The sequence below is a fragment of the Girardinichthys multiradiatus genome, chromosome 18 (assembly GCF_021462225.1).
Source record: "Girardinichthys multiradiatus isolate DD_20200921_A chromosome 18, DD_fGirMul_XY1, whole genome shotgun sequence".
NCBI classification, from domain to species: Eukaryota; Metazoa; Chordata; class Actinopteri; order Cyprinodontiformes; family Goodeidae; genus Girardinichthys; species Girardinichthys multiradiatus.
Window position 1 is genome coordinate 42,700,843 of NC_061810.1, and position 10,309 is coordinate 42,711,151.

General features: G+C 40.2%; 1 protein-coding gene across 2 annotated transcripts; it reads right to left on the reverse strand.

The window, feature by feature from the left end:
* Positions 1-1,812: 1,812 nt before the first annotated feature.
* LOC124883944 (fukutin related protein) lies at positions 1,813-7,664 on the reverse strand. 2 transcript variants are annotated; one of them, XM_047391439.1, is made up of 2 exons: positions 7,289-7,664; positions 1,813-5,064 (listed from the first exon to the last, which is right to left on the reverse strand). In XM_047391439.1, the coding sequence occupies exon 2, from the start codon at positions 4,945-4,947 to the stop codon at positions 3,358-3,360; it is 1,590 nt and encodes a 529-aa protein (XP_047247395.1). In that variant the 5' UTR covers positions 4,948-5,064; positions 7,289-7,664; the 3' UTR covers positions 1,813-3,357. The 2 variants fall into 2 exon arrangements, with proteins under 2 accessions (XP_047247395.1, XP_047247396.1); XM_047391440.1 differs by having other exon boundaries at positions 7,609-7,648.
* Positions 7,665-10,309: the final 2,645 nt, after the last annotated feature.

A 10,309-nucleotide genomic window follows, 5' to 3' on the forward strand; every position in this document is an offset into this window, starting at 1 on the left:
AAAATAACTTTTCTTTCCTTTTTTCCTCTTTCTTTGTTGATTAATTTTGAACAAATATGGCATGTATTCTTACATGTTCGATTAACTAAATAGAAATCTAAATACATAGGTGGGTTTTGTTTCCACACAATATTTATGTAAAGAAAGGAAAATAAATGGATCTTTGGCATAAAGACTGCAGGCCCCTCACCGTAGAGGTTCTTGAAAAAACATGAATAAAAGCATTTACTTTCTCATAAGTCCTGATATTGTATCCTCATGATGAAAAGAGTTCAGTTCCCATGTTTTAGAGAAAAAATGTATTTGGTGTTCTTCGTGCCATACAGTCTGCTGAATGCACCCTCTATAAACAGCATGATGAAGCATTTATTTAAATGAACATAGAAAAAAAAAGTCCTGTCAATATTTATGACATACATGTAACACACGTTGACATCTCAGGATGTATTTACCTAATTTAGCTAGTAAGGACGCAATGATTTATAAGGATAAAAAGAAAAAAACTATAAATAATGTTAAAGATGTGAAAACCAAACTACATCCTCCTTCGAAGAACAACCTATCAGGTAAGAATGTAAACACACATCTTTAGGAATGCTTCGCATAAAAGATGGTACTCCTTGCTTGGAATGGGAAGGTGTGTTCATGTCAGACTGGTTTGGGACGAATGACGGCTATTTATTTCAGTAACAGATTTCTATTTCTGCTTACATTCCTGCTTGTGGAGTCATAACCAGTCTCCAACGATGGTAACTCTTAGGCGTGCTGTGCCATCTAGTGCTCATGAAGAAGCAGTGGAGATTCTGAGATTTTAAAACATGTTTGGGTGCATGAACGGCAAAAATATATATTAATAATCTTTTGAACTCAAGTAGTTCAATAAATGTGTGCGCTCAAATGACATTCATTATTGATTCCATTATACTTTAATAGTAAGCCAAGAGCCATTATTTATTGATTATGGGATAAAATCCTGAAGTGACAGGGAGCTTCTTCCCTTACCTAATAATAGTTAGCTCCAGACATCAGAGCTGAATTTCAAGATGCCCCTACGCTTCAGCAGATTCAAGGAGAAATGCCAAAAATAAAGAAAATTAAATGGCGAAAATAGACATTTTACATATATACAGTACCTTGCAAAAGTACTCATACCTGTGTTACAATCAAAAAAGTTTAATATTTGATTGAGACTATGTGACCAAAGCTTAGATCAAACCATATTCATGTGTTAGAATAATTACATCTAAATGTAAGAATCTGTGGCAAATTGATGCTTTGAGCTTCAACTATTTTACGAAGAAGAATGAGGGAAACGTTTGGTCTCTAGATGTGCAAAACTGATAGACGCACAGCCACAAACACTTGCAGCTGTAGTCAAAGCGAAAGGTTGTTCTACATTGACAATATGGGGCTGAATACAAATAACACACTTTCATCTTTTTTTTACAAAATTAGAAAACCAAGTATCTTTTTCCTACTACTTTACGCAATTACTATGTGTTAATCGATCACATAAAATACATTGCAGCTTATGGTTACAATGTAAAAAATGCCAAAAAGTTTAAGGGGTCTCCATACATTCGCAAGGCACGGTATGGTTACAAAAATGAGCATTGTCCAATGTATTTTACTGGTGAATCATGTTTGTTTTCTGCAAACTTCAACAGTCTGGGGACTTATGGACACAAATTCCTTGAACAGTACAATTAAGTTAATCTTTACGTAAACAGCTTAAAAATATCAAAATTTTTTTACAAAACACTTTAAAATGGAGCTTTAATGTTCCAAATCTATGATCTGAATTTCAGATAGTCCAGCTTCAATTATTTTTATTTTAAACAAAATTGTTACACAAAATAAACAGTCAAAATACATGCAACTCACAATAAAACAAACCAGAACAGAAAAATTAACCGCAAAATTAAGCAAAACTGTTAATAAGAAATGTAAACTGACCTGTCAATTGACAAGTAATGATTAACAGGAGACAAAAAATACCAAATGAGAACCAAAACAGGTCAACACAGCGATGCAAACTACATTACAAATCATTTGTGCCTGGTTTATGGCAGCTTTGTGTCTATTTCAGTTTGATTCTGAGTCGATGCATTATTTCTAACTAAATACTTTAATTTTATAGATCCGCCGTGTGACCAGCGTGCCTTTGAAACATCTGTAAACAGAGGCGCTTGTTTCCTCATCTTTCATGGAGCTGTTCGGAACTAAATTGCATCGACCTGCCCTAACAATCATTTATAGGATGTGCAAAACCGAAATCGCTGTAAAATAAGGGAACAAAATTAACAACACCATCATCTGAAAATCTATGTGTGCAATAACGCAACCGCAAAGGACTAACTGGATGCAATAATTAAGACTTATTTTATTTCTTGTCCAATGGATTCGAACTCTTGTGGTCAATTTTTGGCCAACAGGATGGGACACTGAGACAGTAGAAAAGAAAGAGTAGAGAGAAAAATGCAGTATCAGTATCACAATATTTTGGCGATAATGTTGCGAAAATTTGTTTGTAACTTTCTACACAATCATCATGTAGAAATTCTACTTTTACAGACTTCAATTTTGAGAGTTCTCAGCTGTACATGCCCATTTACAAAAAATAAATGAATAAAATTCTGTCTGTCTGTCTGTCTGTCTGTCTATCTATCTATCGATAGATATATATATCTATATATATATAAAATGTTACTTCATTTTTGTATATAGACTGGAAGGAAGGAACAAGGCAAGGAAACAAGTAAAGGACACACAAAGCGATCCAAGAAAGGTAAGAAAGGAGGTGAGGAAGGTGAGGGAAACCGAAAAAGGGTGCAGGTAGGACACAAGGAAGAAAAGAAGGAAAGGCTGAAAAACTTAAGGAAAGAAGGATACAAGGAAGGAAATAACGTAAGGACTCAAGAAGAGGGAAATGAAGGGGACAAGGAAGGTAAAACCTGCTGTAAATAGTCACAAACATACAACACCAATTTTAAATAATCCACCCTCGCAGCAGTAACATTTTTACTGTACAATACATTCAGTCAACTATATAGCAAACCAGTTGTTGATTGTTTAAGGTGGGGCTAATGTCAGAACATTAGTAGTCTTTTTAAGTGTGTGTATCCCTTCAAGAACATACATCACTTTTAAACATCAAGCTTCATGTTTGAACACATATTAGAACAAAATTAGCAGCTCTGAATATAATGCTGGCAGCTAGTAGGTAATACTAGTAAAACTGAAACCGTTATAGCAGTGTATAGTGCTCTGGCATTTTTCAAAGAAAACTTTTAGAGGTATTTGTTTTCAGTAAATAAATACAGTGCAACATAAAAAGGACAGAGCCCCAACTGTCACTTATAATTTGCTTCTGTCCAGCCTTTTTTTAACGGGGTTGGGGTACTGGGGATTTTCAATCACCCCCTCGCCAAACTTAAGCTCCAAGAAGGCCCTTTGGTTATTGGGGCCATAGGCTGTGATGCCAGCGAAGGGCATTGGCACCAGTGGCTGCAGGAAGTGTTCTGGGAACTCCACATCTTGTTTGTGCTGTGTCCAAGTGTCTTTTGTCATGACGCTGTTGCGTGAGTAGAAAGGCCACAGATCCACGTGCAGGTGGTTGGCCTCGCTGTACTGAACTCTGTAAAAGTCTCCCTCCACCGCCCGCTCCCACACGTAGCCGTTAGCGTCTACCAGAGAGCCTGAGTCCAGGTTCTTCAGGTGGTCGCAGTTGGGCACGTCCTCCAAGTAGATACCCAGGTCCACATCATAGTCCCAGGGGATGATGTCTTGATGGCGGACGGCACCGAGAAGAGAACCTCCCTCGAGCCAGTAACGCACACCAGAGCTCTCCAGGACATTGATAACATACTTGGTGGTTTCCCTCAGTGCTCGCAGGCAGCATGGAGGTGTCCAGCGATCAAGATACAGGTAGTCTGGCGTGTCATCCTGCACAGTGCCAAAGCAGCGAGGAGTTTCTTTAGTGCAGCCAAACCACTGTTCCTTTCCCTCAGGGAGCAGGAGGCGCTTCAGACCGAAGCTCCTCATGAGCTTCCCTGTGGCCTCCTTAAGTCGAGTATCAGCCTTCCATTGATTGTGAGCGGAGCTGAAAAGTGGTCGGTGGTTTGCCGAGAAATAAGGACTTTCCAGAAGTTTGACCTTCCAGCCCCTCAAGGTAGTCTGAACAAACAGGGCAGGAAAGAGGGGATGCCCTAAAGGGACAGACAGGTTAAAAAGGTCTTCAGTGCGAATCAGAACTACTGCATCTCCTTGTAAAGCCGTACATACACTCCCACTGCTCCCTGAGATGGCCGATGAGTAGGTAGCCGTCCACTCTTTGAGGTTCACCCGCAGGTGGAGACACTGCACTGCAGATCGCGCTAAAACGGGCACAGCTACCAGCCTCACAGGTCCCCCACCTTCACCCTCCAACTCTTTAATGAGTCTCTCAAAAACTCTTGGTTGCTCCAGCTCCACGCCGTCGGGCACCAACAGGACAAACTCTGTTTGCACGTGAAACTCCGGCCTGTGAGCTTGCGGTGGCTGGTCGGGGCTGGGAGAGAGCACCAGAAGCCGGGCGCCCTCTGGAAGCACAACGGGAGGATATGGAAACGTGTCGGTCACAGCCAGAAAGGGAAGCTCCGGACGTTGACGAAGAAAGGAATTAGCCACATCTCCAACATAGTTCTCAAAGTTTTCAAACTCCCGAAGAATAACAGTCACGCGTGGGCCTCGGCCATGGCCCTCTACTGCCATTCCTCCATGCTCACCTCCAATAATCCCTAAGGCTCCCCCGAAAGGTGAAGCCGGTTGGACAGCTCTCCTCGAGCCCCTGCCGAGCTCCTTCCTTTTCTCCATCATCTGTTGCTGGGCTCGCGATACAAAATAAAGTATGAGGAGGTTGAGGATGATAGCACCTGTTAACAGACCCTGGCACAAACTGATACGCATGGCAAATGATTATTTGTTATTTTTTTTTGGAGAAATATTTCAAATTTCAATAAAGGCTTCCAGTGGCAGGTGTTGGCTTCCCATGTGTTTGGCAGATGAATGAGAGTTAGACAGAAACTAGAAGGAGAAAAAGACCAAAACAAACCTCATAACACCATATATTAATGTGTACAAGAAAAAATGCATTAAATTGATCTCGAACATTTATTGTGATTTTTAAGTGAAACTAATGACATAGCCCTAACCATACAGTAAATCTGAAAGATTAAACAGGGAAAGCATCTAAAAATTGTCATTCAACAAAAAATGTAGACTGTTGGTGCCACAAATCTGATGCATTTAAAAAAAAAACTTCTTTAATTCCATGAATTAACTTTTAAACATACAGAACCTTTACTAGGTCCACTTAAATGTATGTTTGTATTTTAATATATGTCAATAAAGAAGTCATAAGCCATGTACAGGGGTTGGACAATGAAACACCTGTCATTTTAGTGTGGGAGGTTTCATGGCTAAATTGGACCAGCCTGGTAGCCAGTCTTCATTGATTGCACATTGCACCAGTAAGAGCAGAGTGTGAAGGTTCAATTAGCAGGGTAAGAGCACAGTTTTGCTCAAAATATTGAAATGCACACAACATTATGGGTGACATACCAGAGTTCAAATGAGGACAAATTGTTGGTGCACGTCTTGCTGGCGCATCTGTGACCAAGACAGCAAGTCTATGTGATGTATCAAGAGCCACGGTATCCAGGGTAATGTCAGCATACCACCAAGAAGGACGAACCACATCCAACAGGATTAACTGTGGACGCAAGAGGAAGCTGTCTGAAAGGGATGTTCGGGTGCTAACCCGGATTGTATACAAAAAACATAAAACCACGGCTGCCCAAATCATGGCAGAATTAAATGTGCACCTCAACTCTCCTGTTTCCACCAGAACTGTCCGTCGGGAGCTCCACAGGGTCAATATACACGGCCGGGCTGCTATAGCCAAACCTTTGGTCACTCATGCCAATGCCAAACATCGGTTTCAATGGTGCAAGGAGCGCAAATCTTGGGCTGTGGACAATGTGAAACATGTATTGTTCTCTGATGAGTCCACCTTTACTGTTTTCCCCACATCCGGGTGAGTTACGGTGTGGAGAAGCCCCAAAGAAGCGTACCACCCAGACTATTGCATGCCCAGAGTGAAGCATGGGGGAGGATCAGTGATGGTTTGGGCTGCCATATCATGGCATTCCCTTGGCCCAATACTTGTGCTAGATGGGCGCGTCACTGCCTAGGACTATCGAACCATTCTTGAGGACCATGTGCATCCAATGGTTCAAACATTGTATCCTGAAGATGGTGCCGTGTATCAGGATGACAATGCACCAATACACACAGCAAGACTGGTAAAAGATTGGTTTGATGAACATGAAAGTGAAGTTGAACATCTCCCATGGCCTGCACAGTCACCAGATCTAAATATTATTGAGCCACTTTGGGGTGTTTTGGAGGAGCGAGTCAGGAAACGTTTTCCTCCACCAGTATCACGTAGTGACCTGGCCACTATCCTGCAAGAAGAATGGCTTAAAATCCCTCTGACCACTGTGCAGGACTTGTATATGTCATTCCCAATACAAATTGACGCTGTATTGGCCGCAAAAGGAGGCCCTACACCATACTAATAAATTATTGTGGTCTAAAACTAGGTGTTTCAGTTTCATTGTCCAACCCCTGTATTTGTCAATAGGGTTACCTATGATCTAAGAGATATATGTTTGTTTATTGTTTTCTCATTACAGCTCATTGATAACTGTAGATTAGTGGAACAATGCTAAAGAAAAATGTCCTGTTATTTTTTTATCCAATTCTTGATCAAAATTATACATTGCATAATTACGACAACAATGGTTTTATTTCACACAGACTGCAAAGTAAAGAGTAACACAGAAAAGCTCTGGTTAAAGTTGTTTGACAAATCTTGTTATTTTAAACACAGTAATTTAGAAATCTTAGATTTTATGCCTTATGCAGTTCCTCCACTTACCTCTTCACCCAACAAAAACTTTACAGTCAATGCATTATTTCTAACTAATTGCTATAATTTTATATATCACTTTCACAAAACTTTAGTTTTATAATATAAAGCGCAGTCTTTATTTATAAAATATAATTAAATACCATGAATATATGATCAAGGGACCCGTTTCCACCTCATTGTAGAATGACTCAAAGCCATTAACAACTGATCTATGCAAGTTTTCTTTAGTAATACGTGCTTTTGAGTTGCATGACTACATAATAAAAGCAAAATAATAATAATAATTTACCAATATCTTTCAGCACAACTCACCTTTCTTTGAACGTATGTCATACTGCAAGAATTTCCTTTCAGGAATCCAGCATGCATTCGTAATCCGAGACGCTGGAAGCACTCATGTATTCAAATTATTTTCAACCATATTAATGCCATTGTGGCCAAATTTTCAGACAACTTGGTAAGCATTAGCAAAGCTGAGTTAATGGATAGCAGCGACCAAAAACAGAAATCACCATTATTTCCTAACATTTAAAAACGCTGGAACACACGGAGTCGCCAAAGTAGAAACCTGCAACGTTGCAGGAGTATTCAGTTAATCAGGGTTTAACAGTTATCCATTCAAGAAACCTTACCATAGGACTTTAGCATTATGCTAGCGCACCTTTCGCCTTTGTTGCGCGCAGCAAAAAAAGCGCTTCCTGCCATTGTCCTTCAGAATAAAAGTACCACAAAATCACATTTTTATTCAGTATATGTATATAGATAGATAGATAGATAGATAGATAGATAGATAGATAGATAGATAGATAGATAGATAGATAGATAGATAGATAGATAGATAGATAGATAGATAGATAGATAGATAGATAGATAGATAGATAGATAGATAGATAGATAGATAGATAGATAGATAGATAGATAGATAGATAGATAGATAGATAGATAGATAGATAGATAGATAGATAGATAGATAGATAGATAGATAGATAGATAGATCTAGATCTATATATATGTATACTACGATGGATTGGCGACCTGTCCAGGGTGTACCCCGCCTCTCACCCATAGACTGCTGGAGATAGGCACCAGCTTCCCCGTGACCCACTATGGAATAAGCGGTAGAAAATGACTGACTGACTGACTATATATATGTATATACAGTACAGACCAAAGGTTTGGACACACCTTCCCATTCAAAGAATTTTCTTTATTTTCATGACTATGAATATTGTAGCTACACACTGAAGGCATCAAAACTATGAATTAACACATGTGGAATAATATACTGAACAAAAATGTGTGAAACAACTGAAAATATGTCTTATATTCTAGGTTCTTCAAAGTAGCCACCTTTTGCTTTGATTACTGCTCCGCACACTCTTGGCATTCTGTTGATGAGCTTCAAGAGGTAGTCACCTGAAATGGTTTTCACTTCACAGGTGTGCCCTGTCAGGTTTAATAAGTGGGATTTCAAGCCTTATAAATGGGGTTGGGACCATCAGTTGTGTTGTGCAGGAGGTGGATACAGTACACAGCTGATAGTCCTACTGAATAGACTGTTAGAATTTGTATTATGGCAAGAAAAAAGCAGCTAAGTAAAGAAAAACGAGTGGCCATCATTACTTTAAGAAATGAAGGTCAGTCAGTCCGAACAATTTGGAAAACTTTGAAAGTGTCCCCAAGTGCAGTCGCAAAAACACATCAAGAGATGAGGACTGCCCCAGGAAAGGAAGACCAAGAGTCACCTCTGCTGCGGACGATAAGTTCATCCGAGTCACCAGCCTCAGAAATCGCAGTTTAACAGCAGCTCAGATTAGAGAACAGGTCAATGCCACACAGAGTTCTAGCAGCAGACACATCTCTAGAACAACTGTTAAGAGGAGACTGTGTGAATCAGGCCTTCATGGTAAAATAGTTGCTAGGAAACCACTGCTGAGGAGAGGCAACAAGCAGAAGAGACTTGTTTGGGCTAAAGAACACAAGGAATGGACATTAAACCAGTGGAAATCTGTGCTTTGGTCTGATGAGTCCAAATTTGAGATCTTTGGTTCCAACCACCATGTCTTTGTGGGGCGCAGAAGAGGTGAACGGATGGACTCTACATGCCTGGTTCCCACCGTGAAGCATGGAGGAGGAGGTGTGATGGTGTGGGGGTGCTTTGCTGGTGACATTGTTGAGGATTTATTCAAAATTGAAGGCATACTGAACTAGCATGGCTACCACAACATCTTCCAGCGGCATGCTATTCCATCCGGTTTGCGTTTAGTTGGACCATCATTTATTTTTCAACAGGACAATGACCCCAAACACACCTTCAGGCTGTGTAAGGGCTATTTGACCAAGAAGGAGAGTGATGGGGTGCTGCGCCAGATGACCTGGCCTCCACAGTTACTGGACCTGAACCCAATCAAGATGGTTTGGGGTGAGCTGGACCGCAGAGTGAAGGCAAAAGGGCCAACAAGTGCTAAGCATCTCTGGGAACTCTGTCAAGACTGTTGGAAAACCATTTCAGGTGACTACCTCTTGAAGCTCATCAACAGAATGCCAAGAGTGTGCAGAGCAGTAATCAAAGCAAAAGGTGGCTACTTTGAAGAACCTAGAATATAAGACATATTTTCAGTTGTTTCACACTTTTTTGTTCAGTATATAATTCCACATGTGTTAATTCATAGTTTTGATGCCTTCAGTGTGAAGCTACAATATTCATAGTCATGAAAATAAAGAAAACTCCTTGAATGAGAAGGTGTGTCCAAACCTTTGGCCACACACACACATATACAAGTCCTAATCAAAATATTAGCATATTGTGATAAAGTTCATTATTTTCCATAATGTCATGATGAAAATTTAACATTCATGTATTTTAGATTCATTGCACACTAACTGAAATATTTCAGGTCTTTTATTGTCTTAATACGGATGATTTTGGCATACAGCTCATGAAAACCCAAAATTCCTATCTCACAAAATTAGCATATTTCATCCGACCAATAAAAGAAAAGTATTTTTAATACAAAAAACGTCAACCTTCAAATAATCATGTACAGTTATGCACTCAATACTTGGTCGGGAATCCTTTTCCAGAAATGACTGCTTCAATGCGGCGTGGCATGGAGGCAATCAGCCTGTGGCACTGCTGAGGTCTTATGGAGGCCCAGGATGCTTCGATAGCGGCCTTTAGCTCATCCAGAGTGTTGGGTCTTGAGTCTCTCAACGTTCTCTTCACAATATCCCACAGATTCTCTATGGGGTTCAGGTCAGGAGAGTTGGCAGGCCAATTGAGCACAGTGATACCATGGTCAGTAAACCATTTACCAGTGGTTTTGGCACTGT

What these genes read in the sequence shown, in the direction of transcription:
- LOC124883944 (XM_047391439.1), bottom strand. Translation starts at nt 4,947, where the DNA reads ATGCGTATCAGTTTGTGCCAGGGTCTGTTAACAGGTGCTATCATCCTC.